General features: G+C 41.9%; 1 protein-coding gene across 1 annotated transcript; it reads left to right on the top strand.

Moving 5' to 3' along the window:
• Positions 1–19090: 19090 nt before the first annotated feature.
• LOC308370436 (HAUS augmin-like complex subunit 3) lies at positions 19091–24584 on the top strand (the record flags this gene model as incomplete). The annotated part of the gene is made up of 5 exons (XM_080845086.1): positions 19091–19807; positions 19909–20121; positions 20797–21143; positions 22439–22700; positions 24378–24584. The coding sequence occupies 5 exons, from the start codon at positions 19091–19093 to the stop codon at positions 24582–24584; spliced, it is 1746 nt and encodes a 581-aa protein (XP_080701212.1).
• Positions 24585–25301: the final 717 nt, after the last annotated feature.

Raw genomic sequence — 25301 nt, 5'->3', positions numbered from 1 at the left:
AATATTTAATTATGTATATTTCTCAGATCCCGTGAGAAACCTTAAAGATAGGGTGTGCTTCTCTTTTGGGAAATATGCTATGATGATGAAGAAAAAAAAACGTAACTATAATGTGCCAAATACAGCCGCGGAAAAAATTAAGAGACCACTTCAAAATTATCAGTTTCTCTGGTTTTACTATTTATTTGTATGTGTTAAAGTAAAATGTACATTTTTGTTTTATTCTATAACCTACTGGCAACATTCCTACCAAATTTCAAATAAAAATATTGTCATTTAGATCATTTTTTTGCAGAAAAATGACAATTGGTCAAAATAGCAAAAAAGATGCAGTGTCTTCAGATCTCGAATAATGCAAAGAAAACAAGCTCATATTCATTTTTAAACTACACAATACTAATGCTTTAACTTAGGAAGAGTTCAGAAATCAATATTTGGTGGAATAACCTTGATTTAAAATCACAACTTTCATGTGTCTTGGCATGCTCTCCACCAGTCTTTCACATTGCTGTTGGGTGACTTTATGCTACTCCTGGCGCAAGAATTCAAGCAGCTCGGCTTCTTTTCATGGCTTGTGACCATCCATCTTCCTCTTGATCACATTTCAGAGGTTTTTTATGGGATTCAGGTCTCGAAATTGGGCTGGCCATGACAGGGTCCTGATCTGGTGGTACTCCATCCACACCTTTACTGGCCTGGCTGTGTGGCATGGAGCATTGCCCTGCTGGAAAAAACACTTCTCAGAGTTGGGGAACATTGTCAGAGCAAAAGGAAGCAAGTTTTTCTTCCGGGGCAACGTTGTACTTTGCCTGGCTGAGGTTTGTAAAAGACCATAAGGATTGAAAAAAGCGGACTGAGGTTCTTCTAAGTTCGTCTTCTCTGATGAGTCCAATTTCACAGTAGGTGCAAGACTCTGTGGCTTGTAGGCCTCTCCAGGTCTCCGTCTAACCATCAGACGACCATGTGTTGGGCAAAGCTGAAAATTGGACTCATTGACTCATTGACTCAGTGATGTCCCTTACAATGTCCTGGATTGGATTAAATCCTGATCAGATCCTAAAAACGGGTATTTCAAAGCAAATCTGATCCTGAAGATTCAGATTCAGATTTGGGAATCCAATCCTGCCTTTGATCCAGATTAAAAACTGCTGTTGAGTATTTCAAAACTTTAGTGGGAAATCTGGATCAGTTTGATCCTAAAAATCAGGATTACCCTGATCCCACCTAAGAGGTGGATTTGAGGGAGATTACATGTAAAGGTTTGAACAGTTTAAGTGTAACTGCTCCCAAAGTTCTTTGTTTGATACAGTCTCTACGCTTCACTGATTAGCTAGCTAAGGAAACTTAATAACCTTAAACGATTTCATTGTAAGAGTTCAATTTGCATGAAATGATAGCTGGCTATCTAGGTGATGTTATAGTCTCCTCGATTTAACTCTTCAAATTATAATGAGAAAAGGTAGAAACCTTCAGGGTGCTTGTGCAACTTCGTATGAAAGAGTTCATATTCACGAGTTCACCAAAAAATAGGCAACTGAAAAATCATCATAGTTATAATAATCATAATGCCGATATTATTTCAGGATAGAAATACAAGGTACCTTTTAGGCATGTATATCACAAAACAGGCAGAACAAGAGATATATTTAATTGTTCAAAAAAGTTTCGATGGTGCCCCCCTCAATAGGCTACTTTTCAAAAATGGCCTCCATAAGACAACAGGAGTCACGGGTAGAAAAAAGAAACCCGTGCCCGTGCATCACTTTCAGGTAAGTCCATGTTTAATCATTGTTAAATACGGGAAATGTGCTGCTAATTTTATGGTTAGCCGATGCATACACCTCAAACTAGCTGACGTTATTGCTAATGTTAGCACACTCAAATATGTTGTAACTTAGGTGCAAGTAGGATTACCAAACGTCCCAAATTGTCTAGTACATTCTGAATTGTCCGGGACATCCCGAATTATGGGTGATTTTGTTTTGTCCCGTCAGGGAGAGCTCCAGTAAAAAACAAACGGACAAAGACGGATTGAGCGCTTCAGAGTTCAGAGTTTTGTATATATATTCAGACTTTGTTTTGTATATATATTCAGACTTTGTTTTGTATATATATATTCAGACTTCGTTTTGTATATATATTCAGACTTTTGTATATATATTCAGAGTTTTGTATATATATTCAGACTTTTGTATATATATTCAGACTCTTGTATATATATATTCAGAGTTTTGTATATATATTCAGACTTTTGTATATATATTCAGAGTTTTGTATATATATTCAGACTTTTGTAAATATATATCCAGACTTTTGTATATATATTCAGACTTTTGTATATATATTCAGAGTTTTGTATATATATTCAGACTTTTGTATATATATTCAGTTTTGTATATATATATTCAAATGTTAATTTCCTGAACGGCATGCCATAATATATATATGAGTGTCCCCCCCTGGGATTTCCGCCAATGCTTCCACCTAATACCCTTTTTGGTTCTGCTGGTTGAACAGACAAAAACCTGTATACAGGTAGGATATTGACTAATACGGAACAATGCTTTCACTACTATTTTAACTTTAAATATCATTATTTAAAACATTTGAACATGCTCAACACTGCAGGGCAAGTTGCAATGGAGCGTAAGGGAGAGAGAGAAGGAGAAAGGGCCAGACAGCAATGAAATGGGATTTTCGCCCCTGATGGCTTTAAAATATATAATTATATCTTTGTGGACACAATTTCTATAGGTAAAAATTCACAATATTCAGTAGAAAATACACACATGGACGGCCTAGACTAAAAGATGAGAAAAGATAAAAAGATAAAATAAGATAATTTTCCTTACCTCTGTCTCAGTGCTGTAAAGAAAAAGCAAAAAAACAACTGTCATACCTTTATCTGAGGACACAAGCGAAGTAATGTCGCAATGTCTGCTGAAACACAGATTTCAAGTTTGCTACTGTGATGCTCCTCCCTGATATGTATCAGGTGGTTTAAGGGAAACCAGAGCTCTGACTGCTATCAGTTCTCTGCTCCGGCCACCTTGCCATGCTGCCTCAAACTTGGCATGTTTCTTTTCCACTTACAGCTCAGCCTTCATCTTTTAACCAGTTTATACTCTACTCTAGTTGTGTTATCGTTGCCTATGATGATTTTTGAACATGTGTGGAATATAGCTGAAAATTGAAAGTATCCAATGAGGATGTATGAACTATGAGGAGGCTGCCATCTCTTTCACAGGGACCTGGCCCTTCCTGCTTTTACTGTATGCCAGGGCCTCATTCAACCAATCAGAATGAGACATTCCCAATGGAACGTCTAGGCCGCCTTTTAGAAGCTACATAATTTACAGTCCTTCTGGCCAATCTAGACCATTTTGCGAGGTTGAAAGCTGATACTCTAGTTGTGGTATCAATGCCAGTTTAGATAAGGATCCATTCATGGAACACCCGAGGACAGACATGGTGCCTGGAACACTAGAACAGAACACTTTCCGGTCCATCCCTGACCAATATGGACAGTTCACTTCACTTCCCCGGATGCTTACAAGCTGCCCACTGCTCCTGGGGGGTCCTGGAGGAAGAACGGTCAAAGATGGGAAAAAAGCAGATAATTAATTCACCGTAACCTCAGGCCTGCGTGTGGGTGTGTGTGTGTCCTGTGTCGCCTCCATATGCATATGTGTGTGTTGCAGTTTGTCGTGCGTTCCATTTAAATCTGCCTATTATTATTATGATATTTCACTCAACACACAATTGTCTGGTATTGATAACACAACTAGCGTACAGTATCAGCCAGCAAAATGGTTAGCCTTTGTATGATCATTAAAGATGATGGCTGAAGATGAAGGAACATGCCAAAATGGCAGCAGCATAGCCAGGTGTCCGGAGCAGAGAAGTGATAAGAAATTTAAGAAGTTTAAGAAATTGTATGCATGTTCAATTGTGCCAAAATAGCATCTGAGGTCATTCCTGGTTCCGTTAAATGCCTAATGCAACTCATTACAGATGCTTCTGAACAATGATATAAGTTTTAATATGTCTCTCTGTACGTAAACCAGCCTCTTAATTATGTATATTTCTCAGATCCTGTGGAAAACCTTAAAGATAGGGTGTGTTTCTAGATTAACGCGTTAACGTTGACAGCCCTAATATATAATGTCTTATATTTTTTCGGTCAACAATATCATATACTAAAACTTCACCACACAAAGCTTTAGCTGAATTAGAGGTTTGCACCCCTAGGTGGGCATTTCCCTTCATGTTAGCACCCCCTAAAGTGTGGTAGGCTCAAAATCCTTTTGGGGAAATAGCTTGACAACCGTTTTGACAAAAAGTAAATTTTTATGGCAATTTGCCACTAGGTTGCACATGACCCTAGCTCACTCCGACTATTTTGTGAAATAGTGCCACCTAGTGAATAATGTTCAAAGCAAAAGCTGAGCACTTCACTAGTCAATATCATGTGATGTAAAGGTTCAAACTTGGCATCATGTCCATAGGACTTCAACTGACACATCTCAAGAACTGCATAACCTAAACTTTTGAAATTGAAATACATTTACTCACATCCCCTACATTTCCATTTGGCTCGCTCAACAAAATGGTCTCCAATGGCTTCAGCAAAGTTCAGCAGCCAATACAAGGCTTTGATCTCTAAAAATGAAAATGAAAACCAATGGCCAGTTCCAAGCAGTTTTAGTGGGAAGATTGCACCACTTAAACTCTACCTAAATAGTTTTTACCTGTTTATTAATTGGTTTTCACATGTAAGGCCTGATTTTTAAACAATGCTTCCTTATCTTGCAGCTTTACAAGAAACAGATACAAACCTTAAGTTCAGTGACGAGATTGAAACAGATGAAAAGGTGGTTAACATGAAGCCGACCTGATGGAGGCCTACAAATCTGCAAGTGGAGAATGTCAGCTAGCAGCATGGGAAGTACCATATGCAAAAATAACCGTCATTGTGTGGATCAAAGCCCGTACCAAAGGAAACAGCTTGAGTAAGCATTTACTCAAAGCAATCTAACCTTTATAGGTCCTTTCCTGTACCTTGGTTTTTTAGTTGGTTCTTAGAAACCCTCGGCACAGCACGTTCACTTGCCACAAGGAAAGTCTTTTTCTGCAAGGAAAATCTTAAATGCTAATATGTTTGGCTTCAACCATCTTGCCGTGGCTGTAGACAAAAGCCAACAATCAGGGTCTAATAGCTCTAGCTCAAAGACACACAAATGCCAGAACCATGTCTGATGGCTCTCAACATAGACAAAAGGCCAGCATCCAAGCCTGATGGCTCTGGCCTGGTGCTATTAAAACTAAGATATGGTCTGGTATGTAGAGTTGTGGTCTGAGATATGAAACTAACCTTAATCTAACAATACCAACTGCCTTTCATAAAGAACCTTGGGGTATTCTTAGACTCAGAATTAAGATTTGACAGACAAATACATTCTGTGGTTAATGCTTCATTTAATCAACTGAGAACAATAACTAAAGAGCAAAATGTCCTGTCCCCCAAAGATTGTGAGAAGCTTTGATATATTCCAGATGGGAATATTGTAATGCATTATTTTCAGGCAATAGCCAGGTATAACTTCAACTGCAAGTTGTCCAAAATAAGACTTTTAACATGGTCCGATTAAATTAAACAATACGTTCAATCACATCACACCAGTCTTAGCTACGTCACACTGGCTCCCAGTAAGGTTTCGGAATGATTTTAAGATTTCATTGTTTGTTCCCGAGGCTGTGAATGGTGCAGCTCCAGCCTCCATGTCCAATCTGTTGTCCCCTCATGCTCCAACAAGAGCCATCATTTTTTATTCCTCTAAGATTTGTATTGGTTTCACCTGGGTTAAATTTAAAATATATGGATGACTGAGCTTTTACTATTTTTGGCCCTGGAATTGTGGAATAGTTTCCCTTTACGTTTCATATCTGCTACCTGCATAGACACTTTCACTAGATAATACATTTTCAGGGCTAGACTAAAATAGTACTTTTACACACTTTACTGTTTTTAATTTGGTGCTGTGCTCTTTAAAACCCTCCTATTGTGATAAGACAAAATAAAACCTATTGTGTTCGGGTCATTATGTTGGATTCAGTTTATCTCACACCTCAGGTAAATATTAAAGTACATCTTTACAACTGGGCACAGTGTTACAATTGCTTCAACCAGATTTCAACCAAATATGTGTTTACGAATCATCTGATTTTGTCTTTCTCTAGCGACCCCAGAAGGCCTCATGCATTGCAAATATGTGAAACATTTTTGTGAACATAGGTAAAACTACAGGGTTGACTGCTTATTTTACTCATGATATTCCGTGTACCAAACACCACATGTGTTGTGTATTCCACAATAATGTAGTTCTTAATATTGCTAAGCTTATAGTGAAAGGAGCACACGGCAGGTTAAAGTAAACCAATTACTTTTATTACCAGTTATTACACTGTAGCTACCTAGATGGAACGGAGCACTAAGAGAGCGCCCTAGTGACGGTTCAGCTCTTTTATACCTGTTCCTTAACCAATAGGAACTATCCACCTTGAGAGTGCCAATCACAATCCATGAACATGTTAGTATCATTCTGTGTGTAAGAACACCACAGCTTCTCCCCTGTAAATTCAAACACTTTTTTTTTTTTAGGATTCTTACATATCCTTATAACTCATAACCATGTACAGCATTTCAACATCAATAACCATACATTACAGATTTCTTCCTGTCATTCACCAAAACTGTATTTCAGTCACAAGTTTAGTCTTTCTGGAGGACGTCTGTTTTTCACTGGACTTCCACAACTGGTGGTGGTGGTAGTCCTACAGGTTGTTCTTCCGCAATCTGTGGCTCAGACACATCATTGTCTGCATCAAACTCATCAATGTCCCAACAAGTGACATCACAAGAATCCATTTGAGTTGACTGGTTTGGATTTCCCTTTACACTCAAAATCTGATTCACATGTCTTTTTACACAATTTCCATTTACTTCGACACTGTAAGTGACAGGACCCAATACTTCATGTATAACCCCATTCAACCATTTCTCCCCTCCCCTGTAATTCTTTACTAACACATGTTGACCAACCGTGAAAGACCTAACACGAGGAAGGTTTGGCTCAGACTCAGTCTGCATTTTCTGAGAAAAGTGACAACCTGGTTCGCACCTGTCTTCACAAAAATAACTCTGCTGGGGTCTTTCCTGTCTTAGAGTGAGGTGTGTTTCTATACCCAATCAGGAAATTAGCTACACAGTGCTCAAGTGTCATACCACCAATAGCTCGATTCTTTGCAAGTGACTTCTTGAGATTTTGTACCAATCTCTCAGCTAGACCATTACTTGCAGGATGGTATGCCGGCGATTTGATGTGTTTCACTCCATTTCTTTTTAGAAATGACTCAAACTCTTGCGATACAAACTGAGGCCCGTTATCTGTTACAATCTCTTTTGGCAACCCATAAGCTGCAAACAACTTTCTCATGGCTTCAATTGTCTTAGCTGACGTAGTAGTGTTCATAGGAACAATCTCTGGCCATCTAGCATAGGCATCCATCACTACTAAATACATCTGTTTATGATCCTCAGCAAAATCCAAATGTACTCTTTCCCATGGGCTTGAAGACCATTTCCATGTACAGGTGCATCTCAATATATTAGAATATCATCGAAAAGTTGATTTATTTCAGTAATTCTATTCAAAAAGTGAAACTCATATTTTATATAGATTCATTTCACACAGACTGATATATTTCAAGTGATTATTTCTTTTAAATTTGATGATTATAACTTACAGCTTATGAAAACCCAAAATTCAGTATCTCAGAAAATTAGAATATTACTGTAGACCGATAGAAAAAAGGATTTTTAACACAGAAATGTTGGACTACTTAAAAGTATGAACATGTACAGCACTCAATACTTGGTTGGGGCTCCTTTTGCATGAATTGCTGCAGCAATGCGGCGTGGCAGGAAGGCAATCAGTCTGTGGCACTGCTGAGGTGTTATGGAAGACCAGGTTGCTCTGATAGTGGCCTTCAGCTCTTCTGTGTGTTTGGGTCTGTTGTCTCGCATCTTCCTTTTCACAATACCTATAGAATCTCTATGGGTTTTAGGTCAGGCGAGTTTGCTGGCCAATCAAGCACAGGGATACCATGGTCCTTAAACCAGGTACTGGGACCTTTGGAAGTGTGTGCAGGTGCCAAGTCCTGATGGAAAATGAAAACTGCATCTCCATAAAGCTGGTCAGCAGAGAGAAGCACAAAGTGCTCTAGAACTTTCTGATAGATGGCTGCGCTGACCTTGGACCACACAGTGGACTAACACCAGCAGATGACATGGCACCCCAAACCATCACTGACTGTGGACACTTTACACTGGACCTCAAGCAACTTGGATTCTGTTCCTCTCCTCTCTTCCTCCAGACTCCGGGACCTTGATTTCCAAATTAAATACAAAATGTACTTTCATCTGAAAAGAGAACTTTGGACCACTGAGCAACAGTGCAGTCCTTTTTGTCTTTAGTCCAGGTGAGACGCCTCTGACGTTGTCTCCGGTTCAAGAGTGGATTGACACAGGAATGCGACAGATGAAGTCCATGTTCTGGATACGTCTGTGTGTGTAGGCTTGAAGCACTGACTCCAGCTGCAGTCCACTCCTTGTGAATCTCCCTTGAATGGGCTTTGTTTCACAATCCTCTCAAAGATGTCGTTATCCCTGTTGCTTGTGCACCTTTTTATACCAAATTTTTTCCTTCCATTCAACTTCCCATTAATGTGCTTGGATACAGCACTCTGTGAACAGCATGCTTCTTTAGCAATGACCTTTTGTGTCTTACCCTCCTTGTGCAGGGTGTCAATGATCGTCTTCTGGACAACTGTCAAGTCAGCAGTCTTCCCCATGATTGTGTAGCCTACTGAACTAGACTGAGAGACCATTTAAAGGCTCAGGAAGCCTTTGCCGGTGTTTTGAGTTAATTAGCTGATTAGAGTGTGACACCATTGGTCATCAATATGTAACTTTTTCACAATATTCTAATTTTCTGAGATACTGAATTTTGGGTTTTCATTAGCTGGCAGTTATAATAATGAAAATTAAAAGAAATAAACACTTGAAATAGATCAGTCTGTGTGTAAACAATCTATATAATATATGAGTTTCACTTTTTTAATAGAATTACTGAAATAAATCAACTTTTCGATGATATTCTAATTTATTGAGATGCACCTGTATGTACTGATGCGGTAGAAGGCATACTACGCTGCTGCTGACAAATAGTACACTGATTCACTTCACGCTCAATACTTTAATCAAGTGCAGGCCACCAGAATAAACTTCTGGCAAGGGATTTCATTTTAACTATTCCCCAGTGATGCTCATGTAACTCAGTAAGTACCCTTTCTCTTAGTTTCTCAGGCACTATCACACGGTAACCCCATAGTACACAATCATTTTCAATTGTAAGCTCAATTTTCCTCTGAAAATAAGGCTTCAGTGACTCATCCTGTACATTTCTGGGCCAACCAGTTAACACCAACTGTTTAACCACTCGTAAAACAGGATCTCTGTCCGTTTCTTTGGCTATTTCTCTAGCAGTAAGAGGTAAGTCATCCAGGTAAGATACTCTGTAAATTGGGTTTGACACCACTTCCACATCAGGCTTCAAAGGTAACCTGGATAAGGCGTCAGCATTACTATGCTGCTCTGACCTCTTGTACTGGATTTCGTAAGTATATGCTGCAAGAATTAAAGCCCACCTTTGCAATCTAGCGGCGGCCAGTGTCGGCACACCTGTTTTAGGCCCTAGAATCTTCAGCAATGGCTTATGGTCAGTCAATAACAAGAATTTCCTACCATAAAGATACTCATGGAACTTCCTCACCCCAAAAACAAGACCCAGTGCCTCCTTTTCAATTTGAGCGTAATTCTGTTCCGTTTTTGTCAACATTCTTGATGCAAATGCAATCGGTCGCTCACTCCCATCTTTCATTTTATGGCTGATTACAGCACCTACTCCATAAGGAGATGCATCACATGCTAGCATGATAGGTAACTCTGCATCAAAATGTACTAACACTTCATCGGACTGAAGAGACTTCTTTGCCCTATCAAATGCACTTTGACACTTCTCTGACCATTCCCAGGTTGCATCTTTGTGTAGCAATGCCGTCATTGGCTGGATCAATGTAGATAGGTTAGGGATAAACTTCCCATAGTAGTTTAACAGAGCCAAGAAAGATCTGAGTTCAGTAACATTTTTCGGAACTGGAGCCCTCTGAATAGCATCTGTCTTTTCCTTCATTGGATGTATGCCCATTGCATCAATGTCATGTCCTAAGTATGACACACTGTTCTGCATGAATTCACACTTTTCTCTTTTTAATCTTAGATTGTAGGTTTCTAGCCTTGTAAGAACCTCTTCCAATTTAGTCAGGTGACTTTCTGTGTCTCTTCCAGTAATTAATATGTCATCTAAATAGCAGATGACACCCTCCATACATTGAAGGACTTGATCCATAATCTTTTGGAAAATTGCAGGAGCGCTAGCAACACCATAAGGCATCCTATTATACCGATACAACTAGGGCTGGGCGATATGGGAAAAAGTTATATTTCGATTTTTTTCCCCCCAAAATTTTCGATTTCGATTTTATATCACGATATGAACAAAATCACCATTTTTGTATATTTTTTTTATTTTCTGGTAAAAAAGAAAAAATGTAATATACAAAAACAAATGTAATACACAAAAACAGCTTAACAAGCTCTTAGGTTTCACAGAACAAATTCTAGCAGCTTTAAAAAAACAACAACGAAAAACATGAAGTGCATTTAACTTGTGCTGCAATGAAACAAAAAATTGTGCAATACTGTTTCTCACAAGTTGCGAGCAAGGAAGACAAGTGTATCCACCATCTCAGGTTTTAAAGCTGCCCTGTGGCAGGTCACAATGTTCCCCCCTGTGCTAAATACCCTCTCGGAGGGTGTGCTGGTTGCAGGGATGCACAAATAGTGCTTTGCAAGGCCGCCAAGTCTTGGGAAGTTCCTTTCATTCACCTTCCACCATTGCAGTGGGTCCATCTCACTGTCTGCATCTGCTGCTGTCAAGTAGTTTTCAAGTTCCCGCTCAACACTCTGTCTGTCATTGAGTGGTGGGCTGGATTCTGGTTTCTTAAAGAAGCTGCCCAATGACTCTTTTGTGTCTTCAGGGGAGGGGGTACTGCAGCATCTCCTGCCTCTGCTTCCTCTGTTCTGACTGAAGTGGAGCAGTCCTCCAACATCTCAGACACTGCTCTCATTTTGATGGCATGAATGTTTTCTGGCTTTATGTATTGTGTCTTGAAACGCGGATCTACCAAAGTTGCAACATCCAGTAGTTCCTCAGTGTTCGGATCGGCATACTTTTCATCCAGGTATGACATGACTGTCATCTTCAAGTCTTTGGTGAGCTGTGTTTCATCGTCGGATGGCTTGAGAATCTGTGTTCTGAAAAGTTGCAGCATCGGCTTGAGGTATGACACACTCACATAATTTTCACTGGAGAGTGCATCAGTGAATTCCAGTAGTGGATTCAGGGCCCCATGCACAGATTCCAGGACATCTAGGTCTTGCCATGTAGGAACCAGTTGTCTCGTCTTTTTGTCTGCTCCCAAGACCTGAGCGATAGCTTTCTGCTGCTCCAGCATCCTCTCCACCATCTTCTGACGTGAACCCCACCTAGTGGGTGACTCAGTCACTAACTTGTGCTGGGGTAGATGAAGCTCTTCTTGAGCAACAGCCAGATCCCTCTTCTTCTTCCATGAATAGCTGAAGGCAGCCACTGCTTTCTTACACACACCCACAGCACGCTCCACTTTCTTGTGCTTTCCGGCTTTCTCTGTGGGGTGGGGGGTGGGGGACAAACAAACAAACAAACAAAAAACAGAATAAGAAACCAGTATGAATATTTCTAATACAGAATAGTGCACATGAGGGGCTGGATATTCAAGACAGTTTTTTTTAAATTAATAGACAAGGGCATGAATCCAGCATAGTTTGAATACCAGTTTATAATCTTTTGAGGTGGCAAATTAATCTTTGAGAAATAAATAAAGCATTTTAAGGGTGGCCTAATAAACATTATGAAGAGAAGGCCTTGACTCTCATTGTAAAACGTTCTTGTCTTTTTTCTTAAATAATAGTTTAAAAAAATATAATAATGAACATTCGTTTTTTTTCATATTTATATGACCTGAAAATACAATTAAGGTATGCAATTCTGCTATTCAACTTACCAACAGCTGAGTGAAGTCGGTGGCCAAAACACTGTAGGCGAGTCCAGTTGTTGAGGGTGGTTGCTTTTACTATATTTGCTCCACTATCTGTGGTAATGCAAACTTGTTTGCTTTCACTTAGCCCCCACGAACCAAGCAATTCTGTCAGCCCTGATGCAATTGCTTCGGCAGTATGGTCTTCAGGAAAGTATGCCGTTTGGAGGCATTTGCTCTTCATAGCCCAGTCTTGGTCAATATAATGAGCAGTGAGACTCAAATATGGTTCGGAAGTTCGACTTGACCACAAGTCCGATGTGGTGGCGAAGTATGCCACAGCCCGCAGGTCCCTCTCAACCATCCCTCTGCACTCCGCATACAGGTGTGGGATTGCTGTCTGTGAGAAGTGTTTGCGCCCTGGGAGTTGATAACGAGGGTCAATCACTCTCATTAGGTTTTTAAATTCTTCTCTTTCGACAGTGCGTATTGGCAGCATGCCTTTTGCGAGGAATTGTGTGATTGCGTGTGTAACGTCTTTGTGTCGTTTCGATGTTTTTTCATATGGCGTGATGCTGGAAAGAGCGGACTGTATGGTCTGTTGGTATGGCTTCCTTTTACTGGTGCTGGAGGAGGGGGCATTACCTGTCTTGCATAACTGTGCGTGCTCTAGTGGGTGGCATTGTCTTAAATGCTGAAACAAATTGCTGGTGTTTCCTGTTTTAGTAGCTACGGTCCTTCTACATATTTTGCACAGTGTATTACGCTGTTGTTCGTCCGACTTCAAATACCCAAAGTACCTCCAAGCAGCCGAACTTCTCAGACCCTTCTTTTCAACAATCTCCTCCTGGGCAGTACTATCATTTAATTGCTGTTCAGAACTCCCGTCTACAGAGTTCTCGCTCATTTTTAAAGTCTGAACTGTCTTAACTGCAAACTTAACTGCGGCTTCGCGCTGCTGCTGGCTACACAGGTGTGTTTCTATTTCAGCCTTACTGACCCCTTGTATGTTGTTGTGTCTGCACAACCAGACGTGTTGTGACTCCCTTCCAACTGATTGGTTACGTGCGGCGCTGTATTCGCGAGTCTGTGAAAACATTGATTTTTTTTTTTTTTTTGAAGGCGCCGGCTAATCGAACGTCTCATTTAATACCGTAGAAAAAAATTACATCGCGATTAAAATCGAAATCGAAAAATCGCCCAGCCCTAGATACAACCCTTTGTGTGTATTGATAGTGAGGTAACATCTTGAGTTTTCCTCTAACTGGACTTGCTGATAAGCCTGTGATAAGTCTAATTTTGTAAACTGCTGACCTCCAGCCAGTTTAGCAAACAAATCCTGTGTTTTGGGTAGTGGATACTGTTCCACATTCAACCATGAATTTATGGTGACCTTGTAGTCTCCACATATTCTCACACTATCATCCTTTTTAGGTACACAAACTATTGGAGCTGCCCACTCACTGTAGTTAGTGGATGAAATTACACCTTCAGCTTCTAATTTGGCCAGTTCTCTCTCTACAGCCTCCCTGAGCGCATAAGGCACGTTCCTTGGCTTACAGAACTTGGGCACAGCATCTGGAGCAACATGTAACTTGGCTTCAATACCTTTTAGTTTACCTAACTCAGGTTTGAACACTGATGCATGTCTGGCACACACATCCTCCACTGTTTCTGGAGCCATTCTGTTGACTCTTGACCAGTCTAGCTTAAACTGACTAATCCAATCTCTGCCCATTAATGTAGGACCATTTCCCTTCACTACTAGCAGTGCTAATTTTGTAGTGTTTCCCTTGCATTTCACCTTTGCTGTGAATTGACCTAAGAGTTGCAATGACTCCTGACTGTACGTTTTCAACACACAATTTGCTGGGCTAAGTTTCACTGACTTAAACCTGCGTTTGTAGAGATTCTCAGATATCACTGACACGGCTGCGCCAGTATCTACCTCCATTTTCACCTTTGTACCATTTACACTGACATAAACATAGTACGGTTTACACTCACACTTTCACCTGTACCCTTGTCAATGGCAAACAGATCAACCTCTTCACTGTGAAATGTCTGACCAGTGTCAATGTTCTGCACATTATCCCCCATGCACCGAGCTGGCACACAGCAGTCTCCTCCGCTGTCCTGGAAACGAGGCTGGCTGCAATGTTCATCGACCTGTAGCTTAGGAGCGTTGTCTTTGACGATGTGCTGCCGAGCGTTGATTCCCTGCTGTTTGGAGGCGCTGGAACTCTGGCAGGTCTCGTGCTTTAGTGCGTGGCACCCTTCGTGATCCCGTTCCAAATGCATGGTCCCTTTCGACGACTTGCCACTGCCTCCTTCATTGCGGAAGCGGCATGCTTGCATTGGTGACATTCTGCCTCCTTGAATCGGCATCATCCGGTCTGGGACCCTTTCCACTGCAACGATAGCATGGCTTTCCACTAGCCATGGGCTTTTCCGAAGCCTCTCTGTACTTCATTTGAGTCTTTTTCGCCACCACATTAGCTTTATAAGCTTTCTGTGAAAACTGTTGTGCACTGTCCTTTGTGACTTCAAACGAGAGCGCCATTTCAACTGCTAGCTGTAACGTTAAATCTTGTGTGTGAGCAGCATTTAGCAACCGGTCTCTGAGCTCGTGGCTCTTCACTCCACAGACAAATCTATCACGCAGTGCTTCGTCTAGAAATGTCCCAAATTTACATGTGGCTGCTAACTTTCTAAGACTAGCAATGTACTCACTTATGGTTTCGTTTTCCTTTTGACTTCGTCCATGAAGCTTGCATCTTTCTGCAATAAAGTTGGTTTTCGGAATGTAATGCTTCTGTAGCAGTCCCATCAATTCTTCGTACGTTTTCTCTGACGGTTTAGCAGGTGCACACAAGTCCATCAGCAAGCTATGCGACCTTTTCCCGACCACTGTGAGAAATACCGCCTTGGCGCATGTTAACAAGGTTACAAACTTGATTTTACTGTAGGTGTTTATCTTTAAATGAAATTTGTAATGCATTATTTTCAGGCAATAGCCAGGTAAAAATAATGTCTTTGCTGGGTCTACTTAGCCTGGATACCAGCCCAAACCCCGCGACATCGTCAGGCTAGGGTCTACTAGCTCTTGTCTGAGTGTGTGATTACGTCCACAAGATGGCACTCAATGCAAGGACAGCGATGTCATAAGTCATCAAGAAACCATGTGAGAAAAGACACATTTTCCAAAATTTTCATGAGTATGAAGGCTAAAAACTAAAATTGACATTACTTCAATTGTTGGCAAAAATTTAGAAAATTTGGAAATAAATTGTGGATAATATAATATAGGAGAATTATATCGTGTGTTTTGCATCACAGCGCATGTAGGCCCTATGGCTCCCTTCAATAGGGCCTTATACATGTGCCACTGAGATCAGATCAGTTTATCGTATCGTATTCGCGTGTAGGTGTGAAGATTTTCAAGGGAAACGGCTCTTGTCGTTACCTGTATACATGTGCAAAATGTGAAGCGGTTACATTGCCTCGGGCATGCGCAAAGACCACGGAGATGTGCTCCCACCTGGTTTGTTTACTAACAACATCAACGTGGATCCGCATCGGGCACAGGCAGTGTAGTGGCTTAAAGTTCCCTTCTTTCTATCAGCATATAGTTCTTAATATTTTCTTTGAATAACCACTCTCGGATGGAAAGAAAACGAGTCTACGCGTGGATGTGTTTCAACAACGGTAGAAAACTGTGTTTGCTCCGTCTTTTACTGGACTCATAATTATATGACAGTGGTATTAGTTACAGTTGAGACACCCGAAATAACTTGCATGCGCAGCAATCCTGAGACGTGATTTTTAGTTTGCACATGAATACTAACGTCTTCTTTGATCCCAGGAAATTTGAGCACATAACCCATCTCCCTTACGGAGATATTGGCGAAAGTTAACCTACTTCATTGCAAACGTCTAGTTTTTCAAACGTGTCTAGTTTTTGTGCAGTAGTGAATAGAGTCTCAGTCTACTACACCATACATAGCATATCATGTTTGTAGAAAATGATTAAGGTGCAACAAATGCCAATAAGCATATTTCAATTAAATGATGCACATTGCAAGCAAAATGGTGCGGCTGGAGCACAGGGAGGGACAACGGTGACGCAGTTTGGATGTAGCGACAAACATTTATGTGCTGTAACAAACAGTGTTAACCAGTATGTGAGTAACGTGGCTTTTATTAAAACATAGCGTGTGTAATGTGTAGCTATTTCATTCCGTTTATTAACCTTTCCGGCTGTCTGTATTACTAGCCAGCAGCAGACGTAACGGAAAGGGAGCATTTTACTCCCCGGCAATCTCTCTACAAACTTCCATATAGACGCGGGATCAGCAGAGGAAAATCTACTTTCCTTTTGGGAGAAACCAGGCCAGTCGTTCCCACGACTACAGCACCTTGCAAAACGAATTATATGCGTTTCAGCAACAGGTGCTGCGAGTGAGCGCTCCTTCAGTGCAGCAGGGCGCGAGAAGCCAGGCGAGAGCGCCTGAATCCTGACACTGTAGATGCTATTTTATTCCTGCATAGTGCTAAGACAAATTCTAAATAGAACGAAGGTTAGGCATATCAGCAGAGGTATATTTTGGTTACATTAGGATGGCTACGTTTATAGCTTGCGTTTTGGGCGCACCACAATGCCAACAAGTTTGTCGCGACTGTAATGGCATATTTCATTGTGGGGGTGATTGATAGTTTAAGGCTTACGAGACACGGTGTTTTCCGATGTTTTACTGAGTCCTCTCTGTCTCTATCACACACACACACACACACACACACACACACACACACACACACACACACACACACACACACACACACACACACACACACACACACTAACGGAAGCAAAAAAGGTTTAAATTAAGTGACATCCCTCAAATGTCGCGTCTCCCGCAAACCTGCAAGCTATGAGTCAGCTGTCAGTATTGGAAGAAGCCTTAACGTCTCGAAGATGAAACTTCCTGGGTTATTTTGTTTCGTTAGGCTATTAGTTATATTTTAAAACAGCCAGTCATTGTAGCCTACCACTCATGGAATAAGGAATTTCAAAGAGATGATGGAGTGAACTTTCTAGCCTCCTGTCACCGTCTCCCCCCAGTCACGCACGGCCTCCCCCATGACACATCGGCCTGATTTGACACGCCCTTTTCTAAGACGAATTAACGTGGTAAACCACCTCTCTCGAAAGGCTCAGACGATCGGCGGAAAAACTAACGGTTTACATCTAGACCCCTTATACATGAGGCAATTGTAACACGTTCGCGAGTTTCTATCGTGGTAGGCGCAATGTAACAGCTTTACATTGACGCATGTATAAGGGGCTAATGGCAACGCGTTTACTGACTTCTTCCTTTGATGGCATTTCAAAATAAGGTGTTGAAAAATGCAGTACAGTATATGTAGTTAATTACTTTATAACTATTATCAGGGTAAGTGTTATCCGGTTAGAATTTTGGGAACAGCTATTATTACACTAGAATTAATAAATGATATAATTATTTAAGGTATTTCAGTCTATATAATTCTAATTCTGTTCTGCATAGTTTTTAGTGGAATTATAACGGGAGAAAATGTCACACACAGACGCGAATGAGTGTATGTTCCTTACCACTTGCCGTACTTAAATCTCACTGACGTCACTCTGGCGGGGTTTTTGCACTTTTCCTGTATCTCGTCGTTCACGGTAACAGTTAACACTTGGAGGTGGTTAACTGTAAACACAATTTGAGCAACAGCAAACATTACCAAACCTGTTCCAGATTCAGGTAATATAACACCATGCATAATGTAGGCACATTACGTTACCAAAGACGTTGTAAAGGAGCCACCCGTTCTGTTACACAACGTTCACAACGTTAACCTCGGCTTTAACATATCTCTGCTAGCTCGTTAGCTAGCCATAGCATTTTAAATAACATTTAGCGTATATGATCGTGATTTGTTATGAACATTTAACTCGCTGCTTAATTTGATAAGGGTAACCAGTGAACTACCATAACGTTTGCTACATACTTCTTGAGGTAAAGTTGTGGCGAGCAGACAGCTCTGCGGCCACAAGCCACAGCCATTGTTATTTAATGTTAGTCAACTGTATCGATACGATATGGAATGTCTACGTGATTGGTGAATGTATTTCAGGTCACTTTTGATTTGACTCGGCAGTAATATTTATCAGATCTAAAATGTGTAAAGTTAACTGAACACATGAAAATAACTTCTAAATAGAAATGCTTAGCGTTGTTTTGAGTAACGCCTTATGTAGTTGTCATTTTCATTTTTAGAGATCAAAGCCTTGTCCGTGGTGGCATGTTCTTACCATGTGGCTGTGGTACAAAATATACATTTTACTCACATTGGATGAATGTCTTTACATGGACCAACTTGATTTTAAGACAAACCAAAGTGTTGCAAAATCCATGTTGTTTCTATACCTGAGATACTGAACATACGTAGACCAGGTAAAAAAAAACACACAATGTGAACTGCTGTTTGAAAGAGAGGGGGAGAGATGAATATGGAATCTTATTTGATGAAACTCAATGAAACTATGTATTTGTGTTTTACTAAATCTAGCAAGCCAAGGATCTTGAAATCCAGCTCTTGTTCTAAAGACTGTTCATCCACTGCTTTTGATGTAAAATTAACTTATCTTTATTATTCAAATATTTTTACTTTTGCTTCACTATTGGATTTTTCTTACTATTGTTGGACCAGACAAGAATAGGGAGGTAACTTGAATAATGTAGGCAATCTCTCCCCTTACTTTCTAGCGTATGAGTAGGTGCTCCTGAGTAAACGTGACTTCACGATGAATGGGGCCCGCTTCCTGGAGGTTCTGTCCTACCTGGGCTACCCAGAAGCCTCCTCTCTGAATCCCTCAGATTTCGACACCCTGTTTGACGGTACGCCAGAGAACAAGGAGTTCATGCACTTGTTCTGCAGCCTTGGTTCTCAGAATGTCCTGTCAGAAGAGGAACACCAGGCTTACCATGCCCTGGAGGTGTCTGGTAAACCCATCCTAACAGAGAAGGTTCTGGAGCAGATGGAGCTCCTGAAGAGTTCAGCAGGGCCTGAGGGAGAAGGTGAGGAGGAAGGGGAGCCAGAGGGAAGTAACGTTGAGCAGCTACAGCAGGATCTTGAGGAGCTGCGCAGACACCAGCGCTTAAGGCAGAGGCGTCTGCATCAGCTGCAGGCCCTGAGACTTGCACGGGACGGCCATGCTTCAGCCTTGACCGACTACACACAGAGCCAGATCCAGAGTGAGGGGGGTGAGGGTGGGGACACAGTAAAGGCGATTGCGAGGGAGAACATGGCCACCAATGCAGCTCTCCACGACCTGAAGGAGGAGGTGGAGAGGCTGCAGAGCCTCACAATGATGAACGAGGGAGCCCCAGAGGTGCAACAGCAGGAGAAGCTGATGGAGCAGTGTGCAGGATTTTCAGCTGCTTTGCTCTGCCAGCTCCCTTTGCATCCATACCTTAAGAAGGTACAGCTCACCCATCAATGTATCATGGATCTCTACAAGGTGAGACTGACTTCTAAACACACAGATTAGTTTGAATAGCCACTAATGTATTACACATTCTTAACGTCTGAGATCTAACTCATCCTGGCTGCCTTACCCAGAGGAGATCTAGTGTGCTGGAGGAGCAGCGGGGTGTGGTGGAGACAAAGGTGGAGGAGGGTGAGGGAGAGACACAGCACATCAAGAGAGAGATGGCAAAGCTGCAAGCGGCACACATGCTTATCCACGGTCAGCTGCTCCAGGCACGAGCAGAGGAGGCAGGGGCCATTGCCTCTAAGGAGTGGGTCTGTCAGCAGAAGCACTCCAACACGAAGGTGAGAAACAGGCTACAGAACAGACAGTCAGACAAGGTCTGTATAGGTTTTGAAACACATACTGTCTCATACAAGCAGGTGAGATGCACTGATGTTAGCAACACAACATGTGCTCCCACTTTCAAGCTCCACCAGACCCAAACGTGACACACATAGGAAATAGATGCAGAATTATTGTGACTAAGTTGACGTTGTACTGAAATATAAGTGTTGTAAAAGTGGTGCAAAAACTAGCTACTTGAGTAAAAGTGAAGACACAAGTTATAAGCTATTTTTTTATTAAAGTATAAAGTATAAAAGACAACATGAGAAAGTACAAATAATGAAAAATGTATTTAGCCTACATTTGGAAGTGCATAAAAATGCAATTAAAGGCCTGCAACACGAAAACTAGATGCATGCAGCATAAAAGTATTTTTTTAATCTTGGACAACAGCTCCACATAGCATCTACAGTACTGAGAGTAGTTGGAGTTTACAACCATCGGTCCTGATCCTGCAAATGTCCCTCCACTGGCTGCTGTGCGCTTCCATTCAGACACTAAAACTGTGAACCCTCCTCTCTCTCTCTCTCTCTCTCTCTCTCTCTCTCTCTCTCTCTCTCTCTCTCTCTCTCTCTCCGTCCATCTCCTAGCCGTCAGCCCCTGACTCTGATGCAGTCCCTGCTGTACCTAAGGAGCGCGTGTGCTCGGCACTGTGGAGGCACACCCAGCAGCTGTGCTCCACTCTTTTGCGGGTCCACGCACAAGAGCAGGGGGAGCGGGCGCAACAGCACGCCCTCCAGCAGGAGGGGCTCCTGGGGGAGCTGCTGCAGCAGAAGGCCCAGCTGGACCTGCTGCACCGCGCCCTGGGGACGGAGCGCCAGGGACACGTGCACGCACACGGCCACACCCGGAGCGTAGCGTGGGGGCTGAGGGAGGAGGCCGTGCACGCCGCAGACCGCTCCAAAGAGCTGGAGAACCTGCAGGAGAACGCACCGCAGCCAGACCCCATCCTCAGCTCCACGGACCCCACAGTACAGAGGTATGGCAAGGCACAGAAGGATGTTACTCAGCAGGAGAAACGGGGGGGGGGGGGGGGATATCCAGACCAGAGGGTTTAAATGGAAAGATACTAATGGAAGGCTTATATCTGTCACCACTGAACGACTAACCGTGCTTCAGTGTTTTTGCTTTCGTGTACTATAAAGAGAAGAAGATCAAACTATACAGTATTAGTCTCAATTCTGGATTATTTGACTGGACTTGGACATTTGTACTGCAGAATAATTATACTGATTGAAAAAGGGGAGGTTGTTGGCAAAGGTGATTGGCCATTAGCCATAAATGATTGAAAGGTCATGGTTTTCTGCAGATATGCCTTGCATGTAAATTGGATAGATATTGCAGAGGAGAGATGAAATGCCCCTCCCATTAGCTCTGAGCTGTGTAGTCAGCCATGTGTATATATACACTTTACATTCATCTGATGAATTTTAGCCAAGTTGAGCACAGTTTAAAAAAAAAAACAAAAAAAAAACATATAAACCAAATCCCAGGTTTTGTAATGTAGACGTTCATCTAGGCCAATTTAGTTTCGTCCTCTGGAGGACTGCTGCAACTCATACATGGGTACTGATGAGATGGAAACACCAGACCAATCTATCAACACTTCTTTTTCATTTCCAGCGGACCGCATTCTTGTTTTAATGCTTAAGTTTTTGTAAAATGAGTCCAGTCTTCGAGGGACATATTTCATTTCTCCCATATTACTGTACATATGCATATGCCATGGCTAATATGTCAAAGCCATTTCTGAAGAATCAGTTAGAGTTTTAGTTTTCATGGTTCTATGAGATACATAGGTTTTCATCACACTTTCATAAGCATAACCAGCACACCAAAGCACAACATCCCAAACACAAAATAAAAAGAAGTACTCTTCGTCCACAAATTGAAGTTAAGGAAGGCTGTCACTTTATATGTTACTGTAGATGTGCTGTTATTATGGGATGGAAAAATATCTCATTGAAGGTGCAAATGACAAGCACAGTTTTGCCAGCTTGTGCCAGTGAGGTCCATATGCTATTCTAATGCAAGAGTTATTTCTGTAGCTGTTTTTCACATTGCATTACATTAGAAGAATCTGACACGTTTCAGAAAGTCTGCCAAGCCTACATGGCTATGCTTGTGGCTGACATGAATGGCAGATACCCTTTCAGAACCAGTACGGTACCAACCCTTTAAATAGGGAGGACCTTTCTCTCTCTCCCTCTCCCTCTCACTCTCTTTTTGCATCTGGCCATTTGGCTTGACACACTCCTGGCCTGTGGTCTGCAGGTTGCTGCAGGTGTACGAGGCTCCTGAGAAGACGGAGGGTTGGTTAGCCGGTGCGGCCGACATCAACATCGTGGCCTCTGAGCGGCGGGCCGAGCTCCAGCGGCTGGGGGAGGCCGGGGAGGAGGCGGAGGCTGAGCGGCTGCAGCTGGTGTCAGGCCTGGAGAGGGACAGCAGGCGTCTGAAGCGCTGGGTGGAACCACAGCCAGGCTCTGATCATGCTGCCTCTCCAGCTCACACCTCCCAGCTCTGTCCCAGCTCACAGGTACCACTGAGAATGACAGTGTCATCACACACACACTCACACACACACGGACATATTATTGTCACACACACACACACACATACGGACACAGTCTCGTCACACAAAAGCGTACAGTCTCATAACTAGGGTTGGGTACCGAGAACCGGTTCCAATATGGCATCGGCTCCTATACAACCGGTACCTACCCGGACCGTAATGCAACGCAAATTTCTGTGCTTTCTTTCGGTGCCTGAGCCGATTGAAATTAATAACAGCAACAAATCATGCAGCTAAATGAACAAAACTTACGTAAAATGTTGTCTTATAAACAGGAATTATTTCAGGCTGCAACACGAAGGCTGGTTCCAAAACAGTACATAAGTAGCAATAGCTAAAAAGCAGTAACGCAAGTGGCGTAGATCTGTCTGAGTACTATCTGTATGAATACTTTTTTGGGTTACTAGGCAAATTTCGTGGGGCACATATAAAACTGCCCCATCTCCCAATGTAAACTTTGGCCTGTGTCGCATTGGTGATTACATAGCAACAGTCTTATGATAGCAAAGAGCAGGCAGCATTTCACAGAGCAAGCACAAATAGAACTAGCCATCAATTTAACAGAGAAAATGTAAACGTCAAAATTCTGGCTTTATTTTGCACAAAAAGATTCAAACAACACGGCGTGCAGCAAATGCAAAAAAAAAAATTGCATCTGCATGCAGATCAGCAACCGCATACTGAAGACTAAACGGAGATGCCGGCAACCCTAAACCTAGTCTCTTTAAGGGGCAGTACAAATTCACGTACCCAGTGGGTTCGAATAACAAAATTAAGTATAAACGAGATAGAAAAGATAGGTATAAACAAATCAGAAATGGTTTCATGAAATAAATGCAAACAAAATAATACATTTTTGACTCCAAAGGCAAATATGCTCATATTTCTGCAAAATAATTACTGAAGTTTGAAGCGGTCGTGTGTGTACAGAGTGTGTTTTTGTATTTATTTATATTTATTTAAGTATACCGTAAATTGTTGTTAACAGTTAATATATTGTTCACAGTTTGAAGTTAAAAGGTGGGAAGCTGTAGTTTTGTATTTATTTATAGTATACCTTAAACAGTTAATGTATTGTTAAATTTGAAGAAAAATATTTGCCTTGGCAATAAAAAAGCCTTTCTTTTATGTCGTCAATTGTAGTTTTGTGCTATTTAAAAAAAAAAATCGGTTCTAGCACCGTTTAGGCACCGGTATCATTTTAAAAGTATCGGTTAAGCACCGGTATGGGAAAAAAACCCAAACGATTCCCATCCCTACTCATTACACACCAGCAGGGTATCATCTTCATGCGAACCTGGTTGCCTTTATCACACAGCTATCTCTAAGGCTGTAGCGTAAGCATTTCTCAGGCTTGTACTTTAAGACCTGTACCGCTGTAGATTTGTGGTCCGTGTAATAGGTTGGCTGTAACTCAGCCAGTCATTAAATGCTGTAGGACGATCAGGTCAAGAACAGTGACAGACGGAAACCACACTAGAGAGGAGAGCGTCAAAAACACTATGTGACATTTTTGTTTGTGTTTTGCCATAAAATGGGCCCTGACGTTGACGTCCTTCTCGCCACTTCTTTCTTCCCATCACCCTTTTTGCGCTTCTTCATCCCCCTCTCTTTCTCTCCCTCCCTCTCCCTCTCTTGTAGGAGTTGACACAGGTTGTACGGGAGCTGGAACAGCAGAGCGGCTCCCTCTACAAGCATCTCCAGGAGGTGGCACTAGAGCTGAGCTCCAAGCGCACTCAGCTGGAGCGCAGCGCCACCCTCAGGAGAGGGAGGGAACTGTACACTCTCTTCCACCTGGACCCTGCGACTCTGATGCGAGTAGTGGAGGACCAGGAGAAGAGAGAATAGAACAAGCACAGCAGGCCTCATGCCTGCACTGAGAGGTGCCCTTTTAAATGACTGCCATTGTGGCATTCACTGGAACCAGGATGAATGCTCAGGTGCTGCCAGCATACTGTGGGGTTGAGTGATGGGGATTTTAAGTTTTTGCAGTGATTCAGATGAGTTGCATCTGTTCATTTACAGATTTGCCTGAGGAGGTATATGAATGGAACATGAATGAACTCTTTCTCCATGTCTCATCACACTGGCGCTCCGGGGCGTCTCTCAGCACACGGAGACCGTGATGGAGAAGTTGTTGATAATCATTATACAAACGAGAAGATTAAGTTGTTGGCCTGTATATAATGTGTTTTTTAGATTTCAATTTTTTAGCAACTTCATTGATTTGTTAGACTCATAAATTCATTAATATTCCACATGAAGTGTGAAAAATAATGTTTCTGACATTGCCTGTTATTAGGCAATTATTAACTTAAACAGCAATGCATATTCATGGTTCTAAATGTAACGAAAATGACAAATAACTAAACAATTCCAAAGCGTTTGTTTTGTACTGTTTCTTTATAAGTATATTCAGACCAAACCCTAGAGGACAAGGCCGAGCAGCCCTTGGGAGCACACAGCGAAGTTCAGTTCCTGGAGGGCCTCATCTGATCGCTATCACTAAAGGTGCCTCTCCAGCAGCTCCCCTTCCCCGGCCTCGGAGGCTGTTGACACTACAGA

Source organism: Sprattus sprattus, assembly GCF_963457725.1.
Source record: "Sprattus sprattus genome assembly, chromosome: 1".
NCBI lineage: Eukaryota > Metazoa > Chordata > Actinopteri > Clupeiformes > Clupeidae > Sprattus > Sprattus sprattus.
This window is presented reverse-complemented; position numbering and strand designations above follow the sequence as displayed.